Source organism: Mastigoproctus giganteus, chromosome 10, assembly GCF_048544385.1.
Source record: "Mastigoproctus giganteus isolate SK-2022 chromosome 10, ASM4854438v1, whole genome shotgun sequence".
NCBI classification, from domain to species: Eukaryota; Metazoa; Arthropoda; class Arachnida; order Uropygi; family Thelyphonidae; genus Mastigoproctus; species Mastigoproctus giganteus.
Window position 1 is genome coordinate 173,845,852 of NC_143584.1, and position 27,811 is coordinate 173,873,662.

At 37.7% G+C, this 27,811-nt stretch overlaps 1 protein-coding gene across 2 annotated transcripts in view; it reads left to right on the forward strand.

The window, feature by feature from the left end:
* Nucleotides 1-27,811, forward strand: part of LOC150079536 (alanine--tRNA ligase, cytoplasmic-like) — a 292,244-nt gene that overhangs the window by 5,231 nt on the left and 259,202 nt on the right. Inside the window, exon 2 of one of the 2 annotated variants that reach the window (XM_090382564.1) lies at nucleotides 1,510-1,795. In XM_090382564.1, the coding sequence (XP_090238690.1) occupies nucleotides 1,514-1,795 (282 nt within the window). In that variant the 5' untranslated portion in view covers nucleotides 1,510-1,513. The remainder of the gene's footprint in view (nucleotides 1-1,509; nucleotides 1,796-27,811) is intronic. The other variant, XM_090382565.1, reaches the window with a different exon arrangement.

Genomic DNA, 27,811 nt, shown 5'->3' on the forward strand with positions numbered 1-27,811 from the left:
TGAAACATACACATAATTACCAACTTTCTGCCTAGAATAGAGATAAATTTCAAAATGAAATGAATTTTTAAAGGATGAAACAGCTAGACAACGTATAGTCAGAGGCATAACTGGTTCCATATTTTTTGTGTTTTAAACAAAAAGAACTTTTTCGTAATAGCCTTTAAACAAAAAAGAATCTTTGAACTTTTTGTTCCCCATTTGAAATATACACAAATTTCCTGTTAATGTTAAATTATCATTTGGGTGACCAGCCTTGTCCCCCCACCTTAGTGTTCCCCAATAAGGGTGCACCTGGGGTAACTGCTTCCACTCCATGTGGCCAAGTTATATCTTTGTCTATGAAAATTAGAAAGGTTTGAAAGCAGGAATGCCTACCAAACGTATGTGCACATTTTTGGACCAGTCTCTTTTAGATGGAATATATACATAACTTTGTGTGAAAGGGGAATGATACTTGGTTAGTTGTTATAAGAAGTTAAAAAAGGAATACACTCTCACCCCATGTGGGTAAGTTTTAATATGTTTATTGAAGTGGTGTCACATCAGGCTACACTTAACACAATTGGCTGTTTCTATACACTTCAATAAAAGTAAAATTTACTTCCATGGTGTAACATGTATTTATTTCATTTAACTTCTTATAATATTATAATATTTTTGCCTGAAAAAGAAATATATTTAATGTTCTTTTTTTTACATGTATTTGCATGTATTTTTATACCTTGAACTGCTTTGTTTAACCTTCAGCTGCTATTATGGCATCTAACAGATGATATTTTTTAAAATATTTCTGTTATTTTTTTAAAATTTGTAAATGAAATCAAATCCTCTCTTTTACCTTTGCCCACCAACAGCCATAAACTGGTTATACAGTGTTTTCTGGTTTCATTTTGATATTCTGTGAGTTACGAGACAAAGTTTTTTGTTTAGCATTTAACAGATACCAAGCAAGCAAAAGCATCTATCTTTCTTCTAGGAAATTCCCACTCCTACGTAGTATATGTGAGATGTCAGCGACAGGTGTTTAATTGTGTTATAGAAGAATTCTGGTTTTGCTGGCTAAACACAAACAGCCAACAAAAATACACGGTCGCTCACTCACACCTCAATATTGGGGATGAGTGAACTTGAAAATTCCTAAAAAATATCAAATCTTTTTGTATTATTATTTATTATTGGTTTCTTTCATTTATTTTCTTTCAATATTTTTTAAATGAGTTTAGCAAATTGTAATTAATAGACCATTTTTTCAATTTAGTAAAAAAGCTAAAAATTAATTTTTTTTATAATTAAAACAAAGTGTGATGTCTCACAGACACCATATGAACACATTTTTTAAATTGCAGGTACAAGTGACAGAAAGTTAACAACACTAAAAAAAAACATAAATAAATAAATGAATCTCTTGCAAAATATATAAATTACAAAAAGATATAAAGTCCAGAAGTAATGCAATAAATAAATTGTGTTTGAGATTGCACAGTTATCTATTTATTTTTCTTATAGCAGTATGATACGATTCAATTGGGCTACCATTCCTTCATCATCAGCATGGTTTTGCCAAAGAATTACCTGGTATGTTTATTCTTGCTCTCATTGTACACACTTCAATCAGAAAAGACATGATTCTTCAGAAAGAAGACATCAACATGAGAGATTTCCATCTTCTGAGATAAGAAAGATATTTCTTGACTATTTTGTAAATAAGCATGATCATAAGTATATTCAGTCAAGTCCTGTTGTGCTAAAGAATGATCCATCTCTTCTTTTTGTAAATGCCGGAATGAATCAGGTAGGTACTATATTGTATTAACCTTGACTACAAATGAAGAGCTAGTTTCAGAACAGTGGTTTGAAGTTGCTTTGAAAGTAGTTATTTGTATTATGTTAATCTGCTGATTTTCTGTATAAATACAACAAATTCTGAATTCATGTGTCTGTTTATCAGTAACACTTGTTAATACACATTGCTGTTACACGTAACAACAATAACACTTCAATAATGCTGATTCTGGCACTTGACATTCTTCCCTTTTCCCCTGACACAGTTGCTTCATTGTTTCATATATTGACATGGCTTTGTTTACAGCCATGCAGGATCAGGTTTCTGTCTGGTGTTAGTCTTGGCAAAATGATGCAAAGAAGCTTATGCAGAATCAGAAAAAAATAAATAACTGACATCACCTTTACTCACTTCATTAACCTATTTCTTCTAAGTGCTTGTCCAAGCCCTTTTTAAATTTGGATTAACTTCCTACACTGAACCTCTTCAGCATAAGAAGAGATTGTGTTACTGAAGTTAGCTAAAGACAACTTTTCCTATATATCCATCAGTTATCCTTTCTCAATTTAAATCAATATCCCCTTGTAAAATACAGCAGAAGAGGAAAGTATTCTTAGCATTTAATTTACTTGTCCCTTTAAATCAGTGGTTTTCAACCTTTTTTTTAATAATGGAACCCCTATGTAATTTATTTTGTTTTGCGACACCCCTACTCCATTTTATGCCTGTTAGATCTGATTTTCTCTGTGTGTGTGTGTGTGTGTGTGTGTGTGTGTGTGTGTGTGTGTGTGTGTGTGTATAAATAATAGTACATATATATGTGTATATACATATATATATATATATATTATACGATATTTATTACAATAATATAATTATAAAAATTACATTTCATAATACAAATTATATATATATATATAGAGTATATAATAATTTTATTCTTTATATAGAGGTACTAAGTAAACCAATTATAGATCACCACAAAATTAAAATAATACTGTACACCTTTTTATAATGAAATAAACATAAATTTTTAAAAAAGTTTAGTAACTTAAACCCAAATTACATGGCACCCCTGGAATGTTGTTGCGGCACCCCGGTTGAAAACCACTCTTTAAATGAATACCTTAGTTAGATCCACATAAATGTCTAGTTCCAAACATACCTTGTGGGACTGAAGTCTCTCTCTATACACACACCCCTTTCTGCTCTTTCCAGAAGGTTTTGTATTCTTAAACGAAGATTTTCAAATCTGTATACAATACTCAGTGGACCAATGCTTGCTTTGCAAATTGCATTTGTTGCACACATTGTCTTTCCTAGTGGTTGTTCATTTTGTGTTCATCAAAAGGATAGCCAGATTTATTTAGCAATATTCCTTTTACATATTTATTTTTCTTTGTGATATTTATTGACCTTAAAGTACAAGAAATCTAGAGGAAGGAAAAAAAATGCTACATTTGTGTGTTTACTTTTTCCATTAGATACCAATAACACACTGGCTAATGGAAACTTTTCTACATTAAAGCTTATAATTCTTTCCTTGTTAGTTTAAATTTATGCCCTATGGTTCTAGCATCATTTGATACCATGAAAATTTTTCCTTTTATTTATTTTACTATTGTTCTCTCTGCACCTTATGAGCCTTAGTCCAATCCTATTTGAGCTACCTAGTCGCTTAGAGAGATCTATAGCCCACATATTCAGTGTGCTCATATATGGATGCCCTTTTGCTGATTGTATCAGGTGCACCTACCATCCTTGGGCCTTTTCAAGGATGTAAACTTTTTTGTTTTTAATGTGTCTTCCATACTTGGACAGAGTACTCCAAGTATGATCTCACATTTCCTTATATAGTTGAATTATAATCTTCCTATCTCTACAAACAGTTCAATAAATTATCAACAGGACATCATGGGTCCTTTTTTCCCCTTGCACTATGTAAACTAAATAATGTATGAAATCTAAACAATATATTAAACTTATGTACATAGAATGCTTTTTTTCTGTAGGGCTTAAAGCATTGTTTTAGCCCATGGTGCACTTGCCTTTTCTCCTTCCTTTAATTGAGACTAGTTTTTTGCTCTTATAAGAGTCCACTGTTTTTTCTTGCCTCAGTCATTTGCTATTTGCACTCTCAGCTCATGTCAAGTTTATTTCACTCTTTGACTTATAATGCACTTTATATAATTTGATTCTTTCCTCCTCTCTGTACATTTCTCATGGTGCTTTATGTACTTAATTCTCTAATTCTGCATGTATACACTGCTTGACAAAATTAACAGAAATGTTTTCATGAATATTTTATTGTGAACAGGATCACCAAAGGTGAATATTTGATATAATAGCATCCTGGCATGCTAATTTTGAGTAACTAATAAAAATCGATCTACAACCGTACAGAGCAACATATTATGCAAATTATTCATGCCTATAAAAACACAGGTTGCGACCACATCACTTCATTTCTGTTTTTTTGGCTTGCTCAGTGTGCTAACCACATATCTAGTGCTCGGGATCAAAAATCATCTCCCTTAGATGATCCTTTGAGATGTAAAGTGTATTTAGGGTCATATGGCACCAGGGGTTTCCCCCATCTCAAAGGACCCCTATCCTTTGAGATGGCAGGCTATTGGATGACTTGAAGCTGGGCAGTCGCAGGTAGAGGCTTTTTTTTGAGTAAAGTGGCCCCAAAAAAAAATCCCCTCAGCTACAGCACAACAACCTGGCAAGTAGGTTACAGCAGAAACCAATGATGAGACACTCCACAGATGAGCACAAACATCACATCCTAGAGACTGATTATCACAACGAGCTGGACAAGTAGGCTACAACAGAAACTGATGAAGAGACACTTTCACAGATGAGCACAAGCATCACATCCTAGAGATTGATCATTGCAGGTATTCTTCAAAAGAGATAAAAAAGAGTTCAACGAACAGCCATCTACCAGCAATCAAAGAGCTCAATAGAAGTTACTCATATTAACCAGCAAAACCAAGCTGAAAGAAGGTGTTATTGTAGGATCAAATCCAAGAAAAACAACTAAGGCTTCTTGCCAACTGTGTTGCCAGGACCAGAAATGGACACCCACCCATTAAGGAAACAGAGTATCAACATCCTATCCACCTCTGCAAAGAATTTTCTCTATTCCTATATAAAAAAATAACATACTGTTCCATGTAAAGAAGAGGGTACAGTCCACCAATTCATCCATTATTCAACCTTAACTCTTCCAATTGCAAAAGTATATTCCTTCTCACAAAAATTGAATTTGTAAAATTTTGAAAGGCAAAAAAATTTTCCCTTGTTTTAATAAGTAATGGCTCAATCCCCTCCACCAGACGAGTTACATTATCAACATTATTCAGTAAATCCAAGGCGCCTCCGTAGCCAGGTGGGCAGGAGCAGCAGTGCGTAGCACACGTTTCCTGATTAGACCAGGGTTCGAGCCCGTGACCACCAAATATGGAGGATGCGGAAAGATCAGGGAATGACCACCGCATATCCCTGGAGCAATATAGCCTTAGTTGCTAATGCTCCTAAAAACCCAATAACAAACAACAGTAAATCCAAACACAAATCAGCATATTCCAAACAATTAAACACAGCATGTTCCCATATTTCCAGATCACCACTTGTACAGTTTCATCTTGCTACGATTTGAAGACTATTCAGTTTAGCAAAAAAAATGATCCATGACCTGTGAGTAAGAATGTACAACGTAGATTTGGTACTAACCAGATTGGTTTAATATAATTCACACCATTGACATAAGGGAAAAATTTAAATGTTATTCTACCTTTTTCCAAAAAATTCCATCTGTTTTGCCATTTTTGTAAAAAAAAAAAAGGAGCTTCCAAATCCCCTTCTTTTCGTTTCTCAAGTCATTTAAAATGTTAATTTGATTGCATGGCCAACCCAGTTTGATGCACCACACATAACAATCGACAGAAAAATGCAATCATAAATCATAAATGCAGGCAGAGGCAGTATGTTGGCTTAATGTGCCACGCATTGCCATCTCAACACTATGGAAGCAGTTTCTGGAAACAGGAACCATTACAAGAAGAGCTGGCCAAGGTTGCCCAATGGCTACGTTAACCAGAACAGACTGCTATCTGGCTCTAACAGCAAGACAGAACCCCACAGTGTCCTGTCTTCAATTCATTCTTGAGGTTGCTGCAACCACGGGTGAAAACATTTCCAACCACACTGTGTTAAGAAGGCTCAATTCAAATGGACTCTATGCAAGGAAGCCAGTGGTTTGTATCCTATTAACCACCGTAGATCTTGTCAAAACTGGTGCTATGAACACGTGACTTGGAGTCCTGACAAATGGGTACAGTTCTGTTCTCTGAGTCCCATTTTAGCTTGCAAAGATTCCAGATGTTATTTCATTTCGAGAAAACAATGAATGCAGTACTATCCCTCCAACATTAGAGAAAAGGGACACTTATGGTGGAGGCAGTGTTTTTGTGTGGGGCGAAATAATGACACTGGTCAACAAGGTTTTGCTAACATGGGTGAAAGTAAGCATTTTTTATTAATTTGTATGTGCTGATTATGAGTATAACAGTAAATGTTTCTATCACATCACATTTTTTAGAAAAATGCAAAAACAGTTTCAGAAAAAACATAAAATAGCTTTAAAATCAACGAAATCATCCAATATCGAACTCTGTACCTTTCCCGGTCAAATTTATTGTAACAAAAGAGACATATCTATGTTGTTTTATGGCATGCTGATACCTTTTTTTTTTGTTTCATGGCCCTGAGGAGTGGCTGCTCTGGGTTATATTGCTATAATCCTTATTATGTGGTAGCACATTTGAACCCTACTATATTTCCGGCAGCCAGATGCCTCTGCAAAAGACAACTTGTTTACAAACTGTCTTTAACCCTTAAATGCACATTTTTGTGGTTGGTTTCGATTTGTAAGATCTAGTGGTAGGTTGTGGTATTTTAAAGTTCCGTTTTGGTCTTGCAAAAACCTGTGAAATGGAGCGAAAACACTGTGCATGCATTTTTTCTGTGTTTATGGACAATTTACAGTGAAGTTGCATTGTCAATCAATCACAGACAAGGTGAAACAAGCTTATTATTTTGATTGTCACATGGGTAATAGGCGCCTCCGTAGCCAGGTGGGAAGGAGCAGCAGTGCGTAGCATACGCTTCTTGATTAGACCGGGGTTCGAGCCTGTCACCACCAAATACGGAGGATGCGGAAAGGTCAGGGAATGACCACCGCATATTCCCGGAGCAATATGGCCTTAGTTGCTAATGCTCCTAAAAACCAAACAACAAACAACAACAACAACGTGGGTAATCAGGATAAAAGGTGGGCACTGCAAATGTGCTGTATAACATGCTATGTAAATCTGACTGAATGGATGAAGGGGAACAATTCTAAAATGCCTTTTGTGGTTCCGATAATCTGGCAAGAGCCAATAAGTCACCTCAAAGATTGTTATTCCTGCCTCACAAATACTAAGGGGTTTTCAAGAAAGAATAGAGTTAAAATAAAATGCCCCAACCTTCCATCTGCAATAGGACCCGTGCCACACACACTGGAACTCCCTATTCCTATTCCTCCACCTAGTTGCGAAGAAATCACTGTTCCAGAAGAAGTGCAAGAGTCACTAGAGCCCATACCTGCCCCCTCAACATCTGCCGATCCTAGGTACAATCCTGAAAATGACAAAACCCCACACTTAATTGAGCAAAGTGAATTTAATGATTTGGTTAGGGATTTAAATCTTTCAAAGCAACATGCTGAGCTATTAGGATCTAGGTTGCAACAGTGGAATTTGCTGGAAAAAACCAGAAGGATTTCTGTGTTTAGAAACTGAAATGAAAAGTATGCAGATTATTATCAAATGGAAGGTTCTCTTTGTGTCTGCAAAGATATAAATGGATTGATGGATGAACTAAGGCTTGAACACCATCCTGAAGAATGGAGATTATTCATCGATTCTTCTCAACTTAGTTTAAAAGCCATTTTGTTACACAATGGTAATATCAAACTGTTAATTCCAGTGGCTCATTCAGTGGCTATGAAAGAAACCTATGATAGCATGTCGTTTCTATTAAATGTTTTAAACTATAAGAAATATTGTTAGAACATCTGTGGTGATTTAAAAGTAATTGCTTTGTTGCTTGGACTACAGGGTCGTTTTACTAAGTATTGTTGTTCCTGTGTTTATGGGATAGTCGAACAGTAGAACATCATTATATTGTAAAGGAATGGCCCATCAGAGAAGAATACATTCCCAGGAAACTTAAAATCAAATGCATGCCTTTAGTGAAACCTGAAATGGTGCTTCTCCCACGTTTACACATTAACTTGAATTTCATGAAAAATTTTGTAAAAGCTCTAGACAAAAATAGTGAAGGTTTCAAGTACTTAAAAAGCCACTTTCCAAAAATTAGTGATGCAAAGTTGAAGGAGGGTATATTCATAGGCCCACAAATTAGATGGCTTTTAAAGGATGAAATCTTTGAAACTAAACTTAACGTCACTGAATTAGTTGTGTGGAAATCCTTCAGAACAGTTGTTAACGGGTTTTTAGGGAATAAAAAAGTAGAGAACTATAAAGAGTTGTTGCATAACTGTCAAAAGTTAGGATACCAAAAGTCACTGACAATACACTTCCTACATTTGCACCTGGATTTCGTTTCCAGACAACTTGGGATCTGTCAGTGACGAGCAGGGGAAACGATTCCACCAAGATATCCACACTATGGAGCAGAGGTATCAAGGGCGATGGAATCCATTAATGATGGATGACTATTGCTGGTTTCTGATAAGGGAGGACCATACTGCTCATAAGAGGAAAAAATAACTGTAAATAGTACGATTTCCTATTTTTGACTCCACTTTTGCAAATTAATTGCTGAAGTGGTGAAACCCATGTTTAGTCTCTAGAGCAAAGTTTCCGGCACCCCCCTCCCCCCATACTTCTCCTTCAACCCATGCACGGTAATAAGTACTATAGGTTTTGATACCTTTCGTGTTTGGGGTTTACATAAAAAAAAAAAAAAAAACTTAAATTCAAATAGGTGTTTATAAAGTTTAAATATGTTATTTTTTATCCATTTTGAATGTTTACAGGTTGCTATTTTTATTTCAAACAATTAATTTACAAGACAAGTAATCTAGTGCATTTAGATAAGTAAAATTCACAATTTTTGTAAAAAAGGAGCATTTAACCAGAACATGAAAACATGACATTCTATGAACTTTCTGCTGTCATTTTCATTTTCAGCACATGCGATTTAGTGAAAATCAGTTGATTTCATTATTGGTATTGAAAAAATGTTTAAAATTGTTGGCTAATGTGATCAATGGCAGCACCCCTCTTCGTATTTTTCATAGGGGTACTGTAACTGTGCGGAGGTACCGAGAACAGATCCTCGAAACCTATTTGCAAATTTTTAGGGGTACCCTTGGCCCAGATTTTCTTTTCATGCATGACAACAGCAGCTGAAATGGTAAAGGAATGTCTTGAAACTGAAGATATTCAATGACTGCCATGGCCAGCACAATCAACAACTCAAATACGATCAAACACTTGGGACACACTTGGGCTTCACATTGCATGCCAACAGCCAACTCCTCAGTCATTGCCGACCGGGCTAGCCAAGTGGGTAAAGTACCTGCCTGGCAACCCAAAGGTCGCGGGTTCGATTCCCGCCTCGGGCTTGGATCAAAGTACTGCAAAAACTTTGGGAGGTGCAATATGGCCACAGAAGCCGATGCGCCAACAACTACCAAATCAAAAAAAAAAAAAAAAAAATCCTCAGTCATTGGTGGGGTAAAGTCTATGTTGTTACAAGGATAGGATTTGTTGTCACAGAATCTTATATCGTGGTTGACCGCTGCAGGCTTTTTAGCCATTGGTGGGTATCACATGCCATACTGATGTCATGTGACCATATTTTCTAAGCATCTTTTATCAACTTCAGTAATGTGACCTTTTTGGTAATTCTTATACCACTCCTATAAATGTCCCTTATACTTGTCCGAGTTTCTCCTTGTCTCCTCATTTCACCATTATTCTATGGTACACCACCATACCAAATTTTATCCTAATTCTTTGCAAGCTGCACGAGTTACACCACATTTTCTACGTGTTCTGTTAATTTTGTTGAGCAGTGTATATCCATATATTTCTATGTTTATAGGCTGCTGTTATGTTTAATGTTTAGTTCAATTACATTAATCTGTTCTGTGATTCTACTCTGTTATTTTGCATAAGAGCATTTTGCATATGGGAGCTTTCTTGGACTCGGGGGGGGGGTGCCCATGGACTGGAGATGTGCAGATGTGACCCCAATTCACAAGGGAGGATCAAAGGGCGACACAAGTAATTATAGACCTGTTAGTTTAACTTCTGTTCCTGGAAAATTAATGGAGGCACTGGTTAAAGAGGCACTGCAGAATCATCTGGAGAAGACTTCAGTTATAGCTCGGACACAGCATGGTTTTGTTAAGGGGAAGTCTTGCCTGACCAATTTGATTGGATACTATGATGCAGTCACAGGGGAACTCGATGCAGGGAATAACTTTGATATTATATACTTGGATCTTAGCGGGGCTTTTGATACTGTTGAACATGGAAGACTGCTGCACAAATTGGAGCAGTGTGGCATCGGAGGCAAATTGCTGCTATGGATAAATGGGTGGCTGAGGGGGAGAAGACAGAGAGTGGTAATCAGTGGACACTGCTCATCGTGGACTAATGTTATTAGTGGAGTCCCTCAGGGTTCAGTATTGGGTCCATTATTGTTTTCTGTATTTATAAATGATATCGATGATGGTATATCAAGCTTAATGTCCAAGATTGCAGACGATACAAAGGTTGGCAGGGTTGTCAAGGACACTACTGACACTATGCTGCTGCAACAGGATCTGGAAAGGTTGAGCAGATCGGCTGAGAGGTGGCAAATGAAGTTTAACATTGACAAATGTAAAGTACTACATATGGGAAACAGCAAACCCAGAGCAACGTATCAACTCTGAGGTACTACACTGACAGTGGTAGAGAATGAAAAGGACCTGGGGATGGTTGTGCAGGCAGATGTGAAGTCCTCTGAGCAGTGCAGACGGGCTGCAAGAGTAGCTCATGGTGTATTGTCAATGATATATAGGAAATTTTCTACCAGGGATAAGGAGGTCATTATTCCCTTGTATAAGGCAATGGTCAGACCACACCTAGAGTACTGTATACAGGCCTGGAGGCCTCATTTCAAGAAGGATGTAGAGCTGCTGGAACGAGTACAGAGAAGGGCAACAAGAGTAGTGAATGGAACAAAGGGGTGCTCTTACGAAGAAAGGCTTAAGTTTTGCAAATTACAGTGTCTGGAGACTAGGCACCAGCGAGGTGATCTGATAGAGGTGTATAAAGCTTTGAATGGTTTGAGCATGCTCAATGCTGATGGGATTCTTTCTCTTGCTCAGAATAGTCACCTGGGAGGGCATAAATTCAAATTGAGGAAAGACAGATGTAGGATAGATGTGCGGAAATTTGCTTTTAGCCAGCGGGTAGTTGGTTGGTGGAACAGACTCCCATGCCTTGTCATGGAAGTTGATAGCCTAAATAAGTTTAAGGCTCAGCTGGACAGGTATTTTGAACGAACAGAGGGGTGAAGTGGAAGTGGTTATTTTTTATTTTGATTTATTTATTTATTTTATTTATATTTTTTTTTTGACTGATGCTGCGTAAGCTTGCTTTCTTGCATCAAATGCCTCTGCTATTGCTCAAAACATCAAAGGCAGATATTGTTGGGATATCAGAAACGTGGTGTCACACAGATATAAGGAATGCAGAACTGGAATTTGGGGAGTACAACGTCTACAGAAAGGATAGACTTAATAGGAAGGGAGGAGGGGTTATGCTATTAGTTTAGAAATACATAAAATCCAAGGAACTGAAGCCAGTGGACATCGCTGGACAGTGCAGTGTCGAGTCAGTTTGGTGTGACATGAGCATTGGGAGATCAAAATTGAGAGTAGGAGTGTGCTATAGGCCTAATGACTCTGATGAGTATAATAAGAATCTGTACAGGGAAATAAAGTTGGCCAGTAAATCAGAGAGTCTTATAATGGGAGATTTTAATTTCCCAGATATTGACTGGAATTTGGGGGCTGGTCACTCACACACTAGCAAGGCTTTTGTGGATTTATTGGATGATTGTTTTCTACATCAGCATGTTCGGGAGGCAACTAGAGGGAGGAATACTCTTGATTTGATTATCAGCAGTGACTCTTCATGCATTAAGAATCTGCAGATAAATGAATCACTAGGTGGCAGTGATCACAGTGTGCTGAAGTGGGATTTACTCAAAGAGGTAACTACCATTAGGGGTAAAGGGAAGGGTTATTGCTTTCGTAAAGGCGACTACGATGGACTGAGACATTATTTAAATTCTATACAGTGGGACCAAATGATGATGTTACCAACAGCAAATGCAAAATGGGAAGCATTCAAAGAACTTATCTTGGAAGCTACTAGGCTTTACATACCAACTAAGAAATATTGTTTCAGGTTTAGGCCTAAATGGATGTCAGATGAACTAATGAGGCATATGGCAGAGAAGAAACATGCATGGGATACATACAAATTAACACATGACACAGAAGACTACGATAGATACAAGTTGATCTGTAACCAAGTTACAAAGGAGGTTAGGCAGATTACGAGAAATCTTTGGCAAGGGATGCAAAGAAAAACAGCAAAGAGTTCTTTACTTATGTAAACTCTAGAAGGAAGGGGATGAATCAGATTGGTCCACTTTATCGATGGGTCAACTGTTGATGATCCTGCTTAGGTAGCTAACAAACTAAATGAATATTTTGCATCGACATTCACACATAAGGAGTTATTTAGCGAGGGGAAAGCCAGAGGTGTATTCAACTCTAGCAGTAAGCTAGAGAATCTTGCAATAACTGAGAGTAAAGTGGAGGAGAAATTGTTGAAGATAAACACAAGAAAGGCACCCGGGGTGGATGGGATCTATCCAGTTATATTAAAGGAGGCAGCAGAGGAAGTAAGCAAACCCTTAGCCATAATTATGAGAGCTTCCTTGGACTCAGGGGAGGTACCCACAGACTGGAGATGTGCAAATGTGACCCCAATTCACAAAGGAGGATCAAAGGCTGACACAAGTAATTATAGACCTGTGAGTTTAACTTCTGTTCCAGGAAAATTAATGGAGGCACTAGTTAAAGAAGCACTGCAGGATCATTTAGACAAGACTTCAGTTATAGCTCAGACACAACATGGCTTTGTTAAGGGGAAGTCTTGCCTGACCAATTTGATTGGATACTATGATGCAGTCACAAAGGAACTGGATGCAGGGAATAACTTTGATATTATATACTTGGATCTTAGAAAGGGTTTTGATACTGTTGCACATGGAAGACTGCTGCACAAATTGGAGCAGTGTAACATTGGAGGCAAATTGCTGCTGTGGATAAAGGGGTGGCTGAGGGGGAGAAGACAGAGAGTGGTAATCAATGGACACTGCGCGTCATGGACTAATGTTATTAGTGGAGTCCCTCAGGGCTCAACGTTGGGTCCATTATTGTTTTCTGTATTTATAAATGATATTGATGATGGTATATCAAGCTTAATGTAGAAGTTTGCAGACGATACAAAGGTAGGCAGGGTTGTCAAGGACACTACTGACACTATGCTGCTGCAACAGGATCTGGAAAGGTTGAGCAGATGGGCTGAGAGGTGGCAAATGAAGTTTAACATTGACAAATGTAAAGTACTACACATGGGAAACAGCAACCCCAGAGCAACGTATCAACTCTGTGGTACTACACTGATAGTGGTAGAGAATGAAAGGGACCTGTTGGTGGTTGTGCAGGCAGATATGAAGTTCTCTGAGCAGTGCAGACGGGCTTCAAGAGTAGCTCATGGTGTATTGTCAATGATATACAGTGAAACGTCTCCTAACGGACACCTCTCGTTAACGGACATCTCTCTACAACGGACATTTTCAAATTCCCCAACTCACCTCCATTGGTTTTAACGTGTTTTCAGCTTCTGTCTAGCGGACATTCTCTGTAACGGACGTGGACAGGCAATCTGCTCTGTTTCGTTTAGATTAGCACTTAATTTGATCTCCCCATAACGGACAGCGGGCGAGCTTACGGCCCTTTTTCTAGGAACTTTTCTTCCACGTATTGCCTCAATCGTGTGTTTATTTTCTATTTCCGGTTCTCTGAATTTTATCAAGGTTTACGTCGCGGTTCTAAACCCTTTTTTCAAGAATTTTAAGGCACATGTAAAACTTCTGTTGAATTCGGTGTGTGCAGGGGGGGGGAATTTGGTCGGCCTTTTGTCTTTTCAGTTTCAGTTTTCAGTTTTGTTCAGTGTCGTGTGAAGTGCACAATGTCTTCTCGTAAACATTTAACTTTAAAAGATAAAGTCGAACTCATTAATTCGTATGATCGGCAAAAAAATAGTGTTCGCAATCTCGCTGCAAAATTCAAAATCGGAAAGACGCAGGTAAGCGACATCCTAATGAAAAAAAAGGAACTGCTCAAACAATTTTGGCAACACGGAAATGATCAGGTTCAAAAATCATTCCCGAAAACTGTTGGACTTCAAATTGACAATGTTACGTATGAGTGGTTTTGTCGCGAATGTGCTAAAAAAATTCCCATTAATGGGCCTATTATTAGGGAAAAGGCTTTGGAGGTTGCGAAATCTATGGGAGTAAATGAGTTCAAAGCTTCTGTGGCTAGACAAGTTCAAAACTCGGCATAAAATTTCTTGGAAAACCATATAAGTGGCGAAGGTGGATCTGTTGATACTAGGGTTGTAACAGAGTGGACCATCAAATTGGAAGATTTATGTCGTGATTTTGAAGCTAAGGATATTTACAACTGTGACGAAACAAGGTTGTTTTTTAAAGCTCTTCCTGAAAAAACAATGAGTCTGAAAAACGAAAAGTGCCAGAGCGGAAAAATTTCTAAGGAACGCTTGACTGTATTATTGTGTACAAATATGCTGGGAGACTTTGAACAACCTCTTGTTATAGGAAAACCACAAAATCCTCGTTGTTTCAAGGGCATAAAGTTGAATCTTTTGATTGTTGACTGGAAGTCTAATAAAAAAGCGTGGATTGGATGACACGAGATATCATGAGCGAATGGATAAGTCACGTTAACCAAAACATGATTCGTCAAAACAGAAAAATTATTCTTTTCATGGATAATGCTGCATCTCACCCGCACATTGAATTGTCCAACATTCAAATCGTTTTTCTGCCACCAAACACATCTGCAGAGTGTCAGCCTTTGCAGATGAGTTTGGTGGCAGAAAAATTATCCCTTGGATCAAGGGATAATAAAAAATTTTCAACTTCACTACAGAAAACGTGTTTTAAGACATCTCGTTGCAAACATGAACGATGTAACATGTGCGAGTGACCTTGCAAAGAAAATCAGCATCCTAGATGCGATTCAATGGATTTCCTCTTCAGTAAACGCAATTAGAAAACAAACTGTCGTGAACTGTTTTGTAAAGTCTGGCTTCTCAAACGCAAAAATTGAAGTTGTGAACAGCAATGTGGAGCACCAAGGAAATCAGTGGAATTGTACGCTTTAGTCTGTACTTCAAGAACTTCAACATCTATTGATAATGTATGATACTTCAGCTACAAGTGACCCTGGCTACAAAGATATAGACTCGAACCTCACTACTGAAGATGGTGCTCTAGATATCATCGATATTTTTCTAGAAGTTCCTCATGAGGATGAAGAAATGGAAGGAGGTCATTCTGTCAAAGAAACATATTAACAACGAACCACCGATGAAAATAGAAGAAGCGCTCATACAAATCAATCGTTTAAAAATGTTTTTCGCCACTGAAGAAGATACCGAAGGACTTTCGATGGTTTCTTCACTCCAAACAAATGTTAAAAACAAAATTATCAGCCGGAAGAAGGTGCAGAAGAAAATAAGTGATTACTGTATGTATTTTTCTTAAGATAAAGTCATAATATGCATAGCACAATTGTATGTATATTATTTACAAAAATATTGTGCAAAATTTGTATATAATTTAATTTAATTTTACATTAAACGTTTAACGATTTTACTCTATCTCTTGTGTATGTAATTGTATATTATTTACAAAAATATTGTTCAAAATCTGTATATATTTTAATTAAATTTTACATTAAACGTTTACCGATTTTTCTTTCTTTTTCTTTTTTTTCTCCCTCAGACTTCTTGTTAGCGGACACTTCTCTCTAACGGACACATTTTCGTTCCCCATGGCTGTCCGTTAAAGGGAAGTTTCACTGTATAGAAATTTTTCTAGCTGGGATAAGGAGGTGATTATTCCCTTGTATAAGGCAATGGTCAGGCCACACCTAGAGTACTGTATACAGGTCTGGAGGCCTCATTTCAAGAAGGATGTAGAGCTGCTGGAACGAGTACAGAGAAGGGCAACAAGATTAGTGAATGGAACAAAGGGGTGCGCTTACGAAGAAAGGCTTAAGTTTTGCAAATTACAGTGTCTGGAGACTAGGCACCAGGGAGGTGATCTGATAGAGGTGTATAAAGCCTTGAATGGTTTGAGCATGCTCAATGCGGATGGGATTCTTCCCCTCGCTCAGAATAATCACCTGAGAGGGCATAAATTCAAATTGAGGAAAGACAGATGTAGGATAGACGTGTGGAAATTTGCCTTTAGCCAGCGGGTGGTTGGTTGGTGGAACAGACTTCCATCCCTTGTCGTGGAAGTTGATAGCCTAAATCAGTTTAAGGCTCAGCTGGACAGGTATTTTGAGCGAACAGAGGGATGAATTGGAAGTGGTTTTTTTTTTTTTGGCTGATGCTGCATAAGCTTGCTTTCTTGCATCAAATGCCTCTACTAATGCTAATGCTAATACTCATGTCACCTTTTGAATCCCTTTGTGAATTGGTGATACATTTGCACACCACCAGTCCATGGGGACCTCCCCTGAGTCCAAGGAAACTCTCATAATTATGGCTAAGGATTGGCTTACTTCCTTTGTTGCCTCTTTTAACATAACTGGATGGACCCCATCCACCCCAGGTTCCTTCCTTATGTTTAACTTCATCAATTTCTCCTCCACTTTGCTCTCAGTTATTACAAAATCACTTAGCTCCCTGTTAGCATTTGATAAATTTCTGGCACTCCCCTCTGAATCAGGCTTAGTATCGAAGTTTGCAGACGGTACAAAGGTTGGCAGGGTTGTTAATGACAGTAATGGCAGTGTGTTACTGCAACAGGATCTAGAAAATTGGGCAGATAGGCTGAGAAGTGGCAACTGAAGTTTAACATTGAAAAATGCAAAGTACTGCATATGGGTAGAAGTAACCCCAGAGAAACATACCAACTGTGTGGTACTACACTTAAGGTTGTAGAAAATGAAAAAGACCTGGTAGTAATTGTGCAGTCAGTTATGAAGTTTTCTAACAATGCAGACAGGCTGCCAGAGCAGGTCATGGTGTGTTGTCAATGATATACAGGAATTTTTCTAGCAGGGAAAAGGAGATGATTGTCCCTCTGTATAAGGCAATGGTCAGGCCATGCCTTGAGTACTGCGTGCAGGTCTGGAGGCCTCAATTTAGGAAGGATGTAGATTTGCTTGAGCATGTACAGAGAAGGGCAACAAGATTGGTGAGGGGAATGAAGGGATCCTCCTACACCTGCGAGGTGATCTGATTGAGGTGTATAAGGCCTTGAATGGGTTGAGCATGCTGAATTCTGATGGGATCCTTCCACTTGTTCAGATTACGAACCTAAGGAGGCATAAATTCAAATTAAGAAAAGACAGATGTAGAATAGATATGCGAAAATTTGCCTTTAGCCAGCGGGTGGTTAATTGCTGGAACAAACTTCCATCTGTCGTTGTGGAAGTTGATAGGTTAAATAAATTTAAGGAGGAACTGGACAAACAATTAGAGGGAATTGTTTTGTAATTTTTTTTTTTTTTTTGGCTGATGCTGTATAAGCTCATACACTTGCTTTCTTGCATCACATGCTACTACTACTACTCCTCATGTGTGAATGTAGATGCAAAATACCCATTCAGTTTATCAGCTACCTGAGCATGATTATCAATAGTCAACCCATCTATGTTAAGTGGTCCAATCTGATTCGTCCCTTTTCTTCTAGAATTTACGTAAGTAAAGAACTCTTTGCTGTTTCTCTTTGCATCCTTTGCCAAAGATTTCTCGTAATCTGCCTTCGCCTGCCTAACTTCCTTTGTGACTTGGTTACAGACCAGCTTATATCTATCATAGGCTTCCGTGTCACTTGATACTTTATATGCATCCCATACATTCTTCTTCTCTGCTATAAGCCTCATTAATTCATCTGACATCCATTTAGGCATAAACCTTGAACAATATTTCTTAGTTGGAATGAAAAGCCTAGTAGCCTCCAAAATCAAGTCCCTGAAGTCTTTCCATTTAGAATTCAACGTTGGTAATATCATCAGTTGATCCCACTGTACAGAATTTAAAAACTGTCTGAGATCTCTGTAGTCACCTTTATGAAAGCAAAAGCCCTTCCCTTTAGCCTTGATGGTAGTTACATCTTTAAGTATTTCCCACATCAGTACATTGTGATCACTGTTATCCAGTGGTTCCTTTATCTGCAAATTCTTAATGCATGAATAATCACTGTTGATAATCAGATCAAGAGTATTACTCTCTCTGGTTGCCTCTCGATCATGTTTCTGTAGAAAACAATCATCCAATAAATCCACAAAAGTCTTGCTAGTGTGCAAGTGACCAATCCACAAGTTCCAGTCAATATCTGCAAAGTTAAAATCCCCCATTATAAGACATTCTGATTTACTGGCCTACTCTGTTTCTTGGCAAAATTGCTCATTATACTCATCGGATTCATTATGTACAAATATTTTAAAACAATATATATGTGTGTGTGTGTGTGTGTGTGTGTGTGTGTGTGTGTGTGTGTGTGTGTGTGTGTGTGTGTGTGTGTGTTCCTACACAGTCAAAGCTGTTTATAGTAAACTCTCAGGGAAATGTGTAAAATGGTTGTTATATTGAAAGGACATTACATTGATCATTTATGAAATCAAAGAAAAGATCATTTATGAAATCAAACACCAAAAAAAAAGTTTGAACATTTGACTGTAGTTTGACTGTAGGATGTAATAAGATTAATTTGTAAATTATATATGTACAGTAACTCACAGAACGAACTTTTCTTCTTCCTCATTTATTCCTTCAACTTCCATTTCTGGAACAACCTCCCTTCACACAAATTTCCTGAAAATTACAATCTACTGAAATTCAAGTTTAATGTTAACAAGTATCTCCTTTCATCTTCTCAACTAATGTATCCTACTAATGTAGGACTCATTACTACTAATTACTACTAGGAATAACACATTACTCCTACTAATACAACCCATGCATGGCACTAAGTACTAGACTTGACATAGCCGAGTGGTCAGGAGCGGGAGTGCAGTAGCACATGCTCTTTGATTGGACTGGGGTTCAAGTCTGTGACTGCTAAATACAATTAACATTTGTATTGATTGATTTATTATAAACTCCCCTGACCTGATGGTTGTGCCGGAGTATAAACAAGAACATTGTATAGGTTCTAATACCTCTCATGCTTGTAGTTTTCATTAAAAAAATACTGTATATGTTAGTACATATGGATAGTATCTGTGTACATATATATCAAGCCCTGATCATAGATAGGGGATTCAGATTTTAAAACAGTCTTTCAAAATGCACTGTTTCAGTGGCGAAGCATGCCTTAAAAGAGAATTATGAAGGCACATGGTTGTGGTTAATTCACTTTTGCAGTTACTGTGCTTGAAAAAAAAAATGATGTACAGGTTCTAATGACTGTATTCCTTGATGACTGTACGTCATCAAAACTTCTTTGCTCAATCACAATAGGTTGCTCCTTATTGCTACAAATTTTAGATTTCATTACATCTACAATTAGTCTTCTCCAACATGCATATCCTGAAACACAATGTCCACGTCCACTTCAGTGTAGTCTTTGAAACATATTTTCCTCTAATTTTGGGCAATGACAAACATCCAAAATTTTTTCACCATTATTGGACTATTCTTTGCATTTAATAGAGGAAGCAGCATGTGAAGTTTCATTCATTGCATTTCAAGCCAACAAATCCAGGATGTTTGAAGCATTTGGAGATCACCTTTTTGTCAATCTCATCCTGTATTTAACACATAAATATTTTGCCTTCAGCATATCGATTTCACATTGTGTTTTGTTTTCAAGGCACAGCACAATTTGTTTAACAGCATTCTTTGGCAGTTTTCTTAAAGTACTAGATTACAACTTGATTAAAGGGCCGAGGAGATTATGCCATATTAGGTGAGAGGTACCCAACAGTAATTGCACATAAGCTATTCACTTAGGAAAAAGGGGTGCAGTTATCCACAAACTGCAAAATTTTTCTGTTCTTCCTGCTTATCTTGCAATCTAAGTCTCTGATCCATTCTTCTTTGATTTTTGATGACATATAAGCCTTTTGGTTTGCTTGATACATAATAGGAAATGTCTCTATACCTTTAAGGCATAGAGACTGGCCCCAAGCCGACGTTAATCGTTTTTACCAGCAGTATTCTTCATTGAGGAAAAGCTACGTGAAGGCCATTGCCTCTCGAAAGCGTGAAACGTGGATGAATTTTGTTCACACCTCTGGAAATGCTAACCCTTGGGGTCTTCTATACAAGATTGCAAGAGGAAAAACCTCTGGTTCCAACATATTTGGCTCAATTGTGGCGGACTCCGTGGAAACACTGAACTGGCATGATTCTGCAAATGCAATCTTAGATGCTCTTTTTCCGTTGGATGATCCTGCCTCAGACTTAGCTGTTCATTCTAAAATCCGATCAGACAATGAATTTTATGTGTCCTCAACAACCACCGAACCTTTTACGTTGAATGAACTGCAGACTGTCTCGCATAAAGTTAATGTTCAGAAGTGCCCAGGACTAGATCTTGTAGAAAACATTTTTATTATCAGAGTCTTGAAATTAAAACCTTATGTTCTTCTAAACTTATTCAACAGATGCCTTCATGAAGAAACTTTTCCGGAAATTTGGAAAGTCGCTCTAGTTAAGTTGATCAGAAAGCCGGATAAGCCTTCTGGAGCGGCTAGATCGTACAGGCCGATCGCTCTGCTGGCTAATTTGGGTAAATTGCTAGAGCGACTAATGGCAATTAGATTGAATACCCTACTGGTAGAACAGAATCTGCTTTCAAGGAGTCAATATGGGTTCTGTCCCGGACGTTCCTGCGAGGATGCTCTTGTGGACTTTGTCTCTTCAGTTCAAAATTTGGTACATAAATATACCCTGGCCGTTTTCATCGACTTCGAGGGCGCCTTCAACTTCCTTTGGTGGGAGAGCGTCCTGGAGCGTCTGCGATCGGTTGGGTGCTCCAACCACCTTTACCTTTTAATCCGTAATTACTTTGCCAATAGAACCATAATAGTCAAGGCTAAACATAGCCAAGTATCAAGATCAGTATCTAGAGGGTGCCCACAGGGCTCTATATTGGGTCCTTTTACATGGAACATGGTGCCGCAATAGTGGCTCTCCCGATCTTTCGATAACGTCAAAATAATAGCGTATGCAGACGATCTCACCATCTTGGTAAATGGCAACTCTAGGGCCGATCTTGAAACTACCGCAAATTTTGTTCTCCGGGATCTCTATGATTGGACTGTGGCCAATAAGCTTAAAATCAGCTTGTCAAAAACAAAGATGATGATTCTTGGATCAAAGTTGGATATCTCTCGCCCTCCGTTGGTCAAGATCAACAACATTCGTCTCCCCATAGTTAAAGAGTACAAGGTTCTAGGAGTGGTAATTGATTCCAGTCTCAATTTTATTCCTCACTTGACAAACTTATCATCTAAAATACGTAGATTTACTGGTGCAATTGTTAGGGTGTCCCGTGTTGAATGGGGGCTCTCCAGAAAAACTTTTAAGGATCTATTACAATGCAGTTTTCCTCCCTCTAATCACGTATGCTGCCGGTGCATGGTTTCACAGGGCACGGCTCAAACACTTCAAAGCTAAACTCGCCTCATTGCAGAGAACCATTTTGCGGTGTTTAGTTAAGGCATGCAGGACAGTCTCGACGCAAGCTCTGCAAGTACTAGCCGGAACATTACCTTTAGACTTGCAGGTTACTTATAGAGGATTTTTATACAGACTGAAAAAGCAGATTGAGACCGAATTTCTTGGAATAACCATCAACCTTCAAGATGATGCTAAAAGAGAAAGAAGGAGACTGTGGAACGAGTTAGTTAACATCTGGCAGTCTCGATGGGATACAGCTCCCGTTGGTGCAACAACGAGAAAATTTATACCACAAGTTTCATTTCTCCTTGATAAGTGTGTTCGATTGTGGTTCTGCATGGACATATTCATGTCCTACCTGTTGACAGGATATGGATCGATGAACCAGAGTCTTTTTAGGTTCAATTTATCACAAAGAGACCTCTGTTCGTGTGTACCTTTGTAACATTAGTTACAAAGACTGAAATACGTTAAGGACTTTAGCCTCATGCTGCGAGAGATTTAGACAATGTACAGGTTAGTGCAAACTCATCATATTAGTATGCAGCTAAACTCTGAATTAGCAAAAATATGCAAAGGCAGCATTGTTTAAGTTATATCTCATATTGTGAATATCTTCACAACAAGTTGCCATGATGTTTTACTACTTTGAATAAGTAACGCTACACCAAAGGAGAAGACTGTTGTTACTTATTCTCAGCGGATACCACCATTAGTTATAAAGTAAATTTTTGTAAACAACTGCACACGACATCCTTTCTTTGACTAGAAGTTGTACTAAGGATAGCAAAAACTGATAAGGGCTAAATTAGAGAAAAATATGATTTATCACATGATTTATGAAGAAATCATGTGACTTCGCTTTAGCACTATGATAGACAGGACAGTTTGGCTTTGATTGTTTTTCTCAAAACACAGTAAATTCTAGGGCATCAGAAATAAATACATCGCAAAATTAGTAAACCAGTAAGACTGAAGTAATGGCCACCAAAAGAAAAAAATTATACAGTTGAAAAAATTTACAGCTTATCAAAAGAGTTAAGAGTAGCAAAGTAAAATGCAGTATATTTCACGGGTGTGGAATTCCAGAAGGAACGACCCATGGTTGGATGAAAGAAGAAGAGAAATTGCATTCATTCTTAGACTCCGTAGAAGATGAAGTATGCCTCCAAAGAAAGAAAGCTAGACCTTGCGATAACAGTGATGTGAACTAATGCTTACACAAGTGGGTGGTTTCTACATTAAAAGAGTACTGAGAAATGTTGTAATTTTGAAAGCACAGGCACTTAAATTTCATTGCCTACTTGGTGGAGATGTTGACATATTTAAAGATTTTGAAGGGCAGCTTTGGACATGGAGGTCTTGTCATGGGATATTCCAATTTAGTCTTGTAGGCAGATCAACATTTGGTGACATTACTACAACAGAAGCACATCCTGAATGTCTACATAATGTGATTCAGGATGATGAATTCATGGATGAACAGTTATACAAACTGTGACGAAATAGTGCTGTACTACGAACTTCCCCCAGACAAGTCACTGGATATTAGAAAGGCACCCAACAAAGTTGGCACGAAAACTAAAAAAGAGAGTATTACTGTGTGCAAACAAGACTGGAAATCGCAAGCTAAAGCCACGTGCTTCGGTAAAAGTCAAAGAGATCGGTGTTTTGAGCAGACCAATATGAAATCTCAACCTGTGATTTATAAAAATAGCTCCAACACTTGGATGACAAGTGATATTTTTGCTTCATGGTTTGAAAGTGAGTTTTACGAAAGGTCAGATGCCACTTGCTTTCCAAAAAACTTGAAGAAAAGGCTCTGTCACTGTTGGATCACTACCCAGCTCATCCTTCGGCTGATGTCCTGAAATCAAAAGATGGCAAGGTCAGAGTCACATTTCTATCAAGGACCACAGCTGCACTAATGCACTGGATCAGGCATCATTCCAGCCTTCAATGCCTATTGTGGTGAGCTAGTTGCTGGTGTTGTGAGCTCAGAAATTAAAGTTCTAGAATTTCTGAAGACATTGCATACAATATTGGATTAGTGTGAGAGAAAGTAAGCTCGACAGGAATTAAAACTGCTGGAAAAAATGTATTGGAGAAGACGAGATCACTAATAATAACCTTGAATTATCAGCATTTCCAGAACAAGAAGCAAAGGCTGCTTGTAATGTACTTAATGGCAGTCTTGGAGCAAATGACTTGACTACTTGGATTGAGGTGGATGTGGAAGCTCCAGTTGTGTGTTACTTGAGCAAGAAAGAAATAAAGCCACGTGCTTCGGTAAAAGTCAAAGAGATCGGTGTTTTGAGCAGACCAATATGAAATCTCAACCTGTGATTTATAAAAATAGCTCCAACACTTGGATGACAAGTGATATTTTTGCTTCATGGTTTGAAAGTGAGTTTTACGAAAGGTCAGATGCCACTTGCTTTCCAAAAAACTTGAAGAAAAGGCTCTGTCACTGTTGGATCACTACCCAGCTCATCCTTCGGCTGATGTCCTGAAATCAAAAGATGGCAAGGTCAGAGTCACATTTCTATCAAGGACCACAGCTGCACTAATGCACTGGATCAGGCATCATTCCAGCCTTCAATGCCTATTGTGGTGAGCTAGTTGCTGGTGTTGTGAGCTCAGAAATTAAAGTTCTAGAATTTCTGAAGACATTGCATACAATATTGGATTAGTGTGAGAGAAAGTAAGCTCGACAGGAATTAAAACTGCTGGAAAAAATGTATTGGAGAAGACGAGATCACTAATAATAACCTTGAATTATCAGCATTTCCAGAACAAGAAGCAAAGGCTGCTTGTAATGTACTTAATGGCAGTCTTGGAGCAAATGACTTGACTACTTGGATTGAGGTGGATGTGGAAGCTCCAGTTGTGTGTTACTTGAGCAAGAAAGAAATTGCATCCTCTGTGAACAGTGAGAAGACAGCTGATAAGCAGGCCAGTGGCATACGGAGTGACTCAGAAGATAATGTGATTTGTGTAAGGGAAAAGCTCTGGAAATTAACAAAGTGTCTGAAAACATAAACGAGGTGATGTCATTGCTAGAATGCCAAAGTGATAGTGAACATCTTCATTTGTTGCATCTGACCACTATCAAGAATTATGTACTGAAAAAACTGTCATCAGTTCTGCCAAACTAAATTACATTACTATTTCAGAACAGATGTGTAAAATGTAAGTCCATAACAGCATTGTGTATTATTATAATGTAAAGGGAATGTACATAAAGTAAAGTGTATTTATGTTAAAAAAAAAAAATTGGGAAAAAAAATGGTAAAATTTTTTGGCTATAACATGCTTGCTGATAACATCGGTATTAAAGTTGTCACTTGACATCCACATTATATCAAGGTTGCACTGCATATTGCTGTTAATTCATGTCTTTCCGACTCTTAAGTATTTGCCTTTAATTCAGAAGATTTTATACCTGGCAGATAAGTCAACTTCAAAATTCTAGATAATTTTTTAGTGATTCAAAGGTTGACTTTACACTGCAATATATGGTACTCTGTGAAAACCATAAATTTAACTTCAAAAACTATTTTAGTAAAACCAGTGGTGTAGCTAGGGTAGAGTCAGCAGGTATATTGTACCCCCTGATGCTGAAATCAGGTGTTGTGGCACTTTTTAGCATAAGGCAATTAGCACCTTTTTTGTGAATGTACCTGCTGACAAAAAATCCTAGCTATGCCACTGAGTAAAACTATCTATATTTACAAAGGTAGAGGAAGTTTCAGTCATCAACCATGAACCAAAAACTTTTATACAAACATTCATGCTGGATTAAAACAGTTTCCACTTATCTGACCATTCCTAAAGAATATTCAGGTAATCCTACAGGAGGGATGCTTGTTGCTGGTCAATAACTATTCTCCTGATCATCACATCCACAAATTCATACACTGTATTCCTTTGTCATTATCATTAAGAAAATCAGAAAAAGAGCAGTCCAAACACCAATCCCAGAATGGCCATGATTCTAACTCAAGCTCATTCTGCAGAGAAGCCATTAATCACAACCCTTTGCCTCTTGTCTTCCAGTCATCTCATAATCCCTTTAAGGATCTTATCAGTGATTCGAGCAGTATGTTATAACTTAGGTGGCTATCTCATGTGGATCAAATGATTTTCTGAAGTTCCAAATAAAGATTTTCAAAGTTATTTCCTATATCCAACTGACAAGTGGCATTGTCATAAGAGTTTGTCAGGTGTTAGTTCAATAAGATATATTCCATTTGCAAATCCATGTTCCTTAAGGAAGTCATTTCTGTTTAGATGACTCTGCATTGCATTTTTCATCATTGCCTCCATGAAATATTTCTAAAATAAACATAATGAAATACATGTTATAACCAAGTAATTGTACAACCTTTATATGAATACTGTCCAGTACTATCAGCTAAGAACATATCAGTATAAATGTCACATATCTGGCTGTGCAGTAGTAGTATGTTTTAAGCTAGTATGGGTCATGGATCAAAATGCACATGACATAGATTGATTGTTGGATGCGAAATCACTAACCCTTCTCCTTTTTTATCTTTATTTTATTTATAATCCCTTTTTTTGAACCTTACAAAATGAACTGTGCCAGATGTTATTCAAAGATGAAAGACTAGAGATGGTAGTTCTTACAAAAATAAAATAAAATAAAGGCCTGAACAGCCCTTTCAAACTCACAGAATGTGTTCAGTGAACCCTAAAGAGAGTAATTCGTGCATATATCATCTGTGGAAAACATTATGGAGATGGTTCCAGAAGCCACAGGAGCATATGTCAGTACATCAAACATCCATAGGGAGCTTCATAGCCTTGGGTAGGACAGCTGCATGTTAGACCTATATCATGATGAGCAGTGCAAAACAGTATTTGGAGTTATGTCATTCCTAATGTTCATGGACTCTAGAACAGTGGCAGAAGGTGTATGAAGTGATGAATCCTGCTACACAATGTTTTGTTCTAGTAGACATGTTTGAGTGTGGAAATTTTCCACACTCAAAGAGAGCACTTCCTGTCGGAGTTCATCTCAACCATAAAGTTTGGTGGAAGTCTGATGGTATGAAGCTATTTCAGCTGGTTTGGACTCTCTCCATTGGTGATAGTGCCTGAAATAACAAAGTCTACGACCTACTTGAAAATTTTGGACAGTTATGTTCTACCTACTCCATGGCAGTCCTACAGGAATCAGTATCCCATCATCACACTGTCATATAGGACTGATTTGAACAGCCATAGCACCATCACTGTTTTCAAATGGTTATGATGTTATGACTGTTTGAATTTTAAAAATGACAGTGGAGTTTTCAGTGGTAAAAGTGACATTGAAAAGTTTAACAAAATCATTTTGTAGTAAACATTTTTGTAACTAACCAAGAAAAAGTCATTTGACATTTTCTTGGTTTACTGGAAATGTGCTTATAGCCTAAGCTAACTTGTAAAGTACTAGAGAGATACAGTTCTATGACATGTTATGCATTGTTATTTGTACAAAATAAAACTAAAGTTGTCTCAAAACAAAAATTCAATTTTGCAGTTAATGTTGTTTAACACTAAACCATCGAATTGGAGCAGTGGATAGGCAGCAGAAAAAAACTGCCTTTTTACAAACTAGCTCTGACAGCTACTTTTCTAGAAGAATAAAGCTGAATTCTGATCAAAATTTACTGTAAGTTGTTAAAGAGATGCCCAGAAGGTTTGGTGTCCAAAAGGTGGCCCTGCTGTTTATTAGCTTTTTGAATTAAAAGCCCTTTTACAATTGCCTGTGTCTGGATACTTTTAGTGATATATCTGATGTCATTTTCTAATAATGCACTTGCATGTACACCATTGCTTAGGAGCACAGTAAATAAATTTGATGAATTTTTAAGTGTTGGTCAAGTCATCTAATGTAGACATC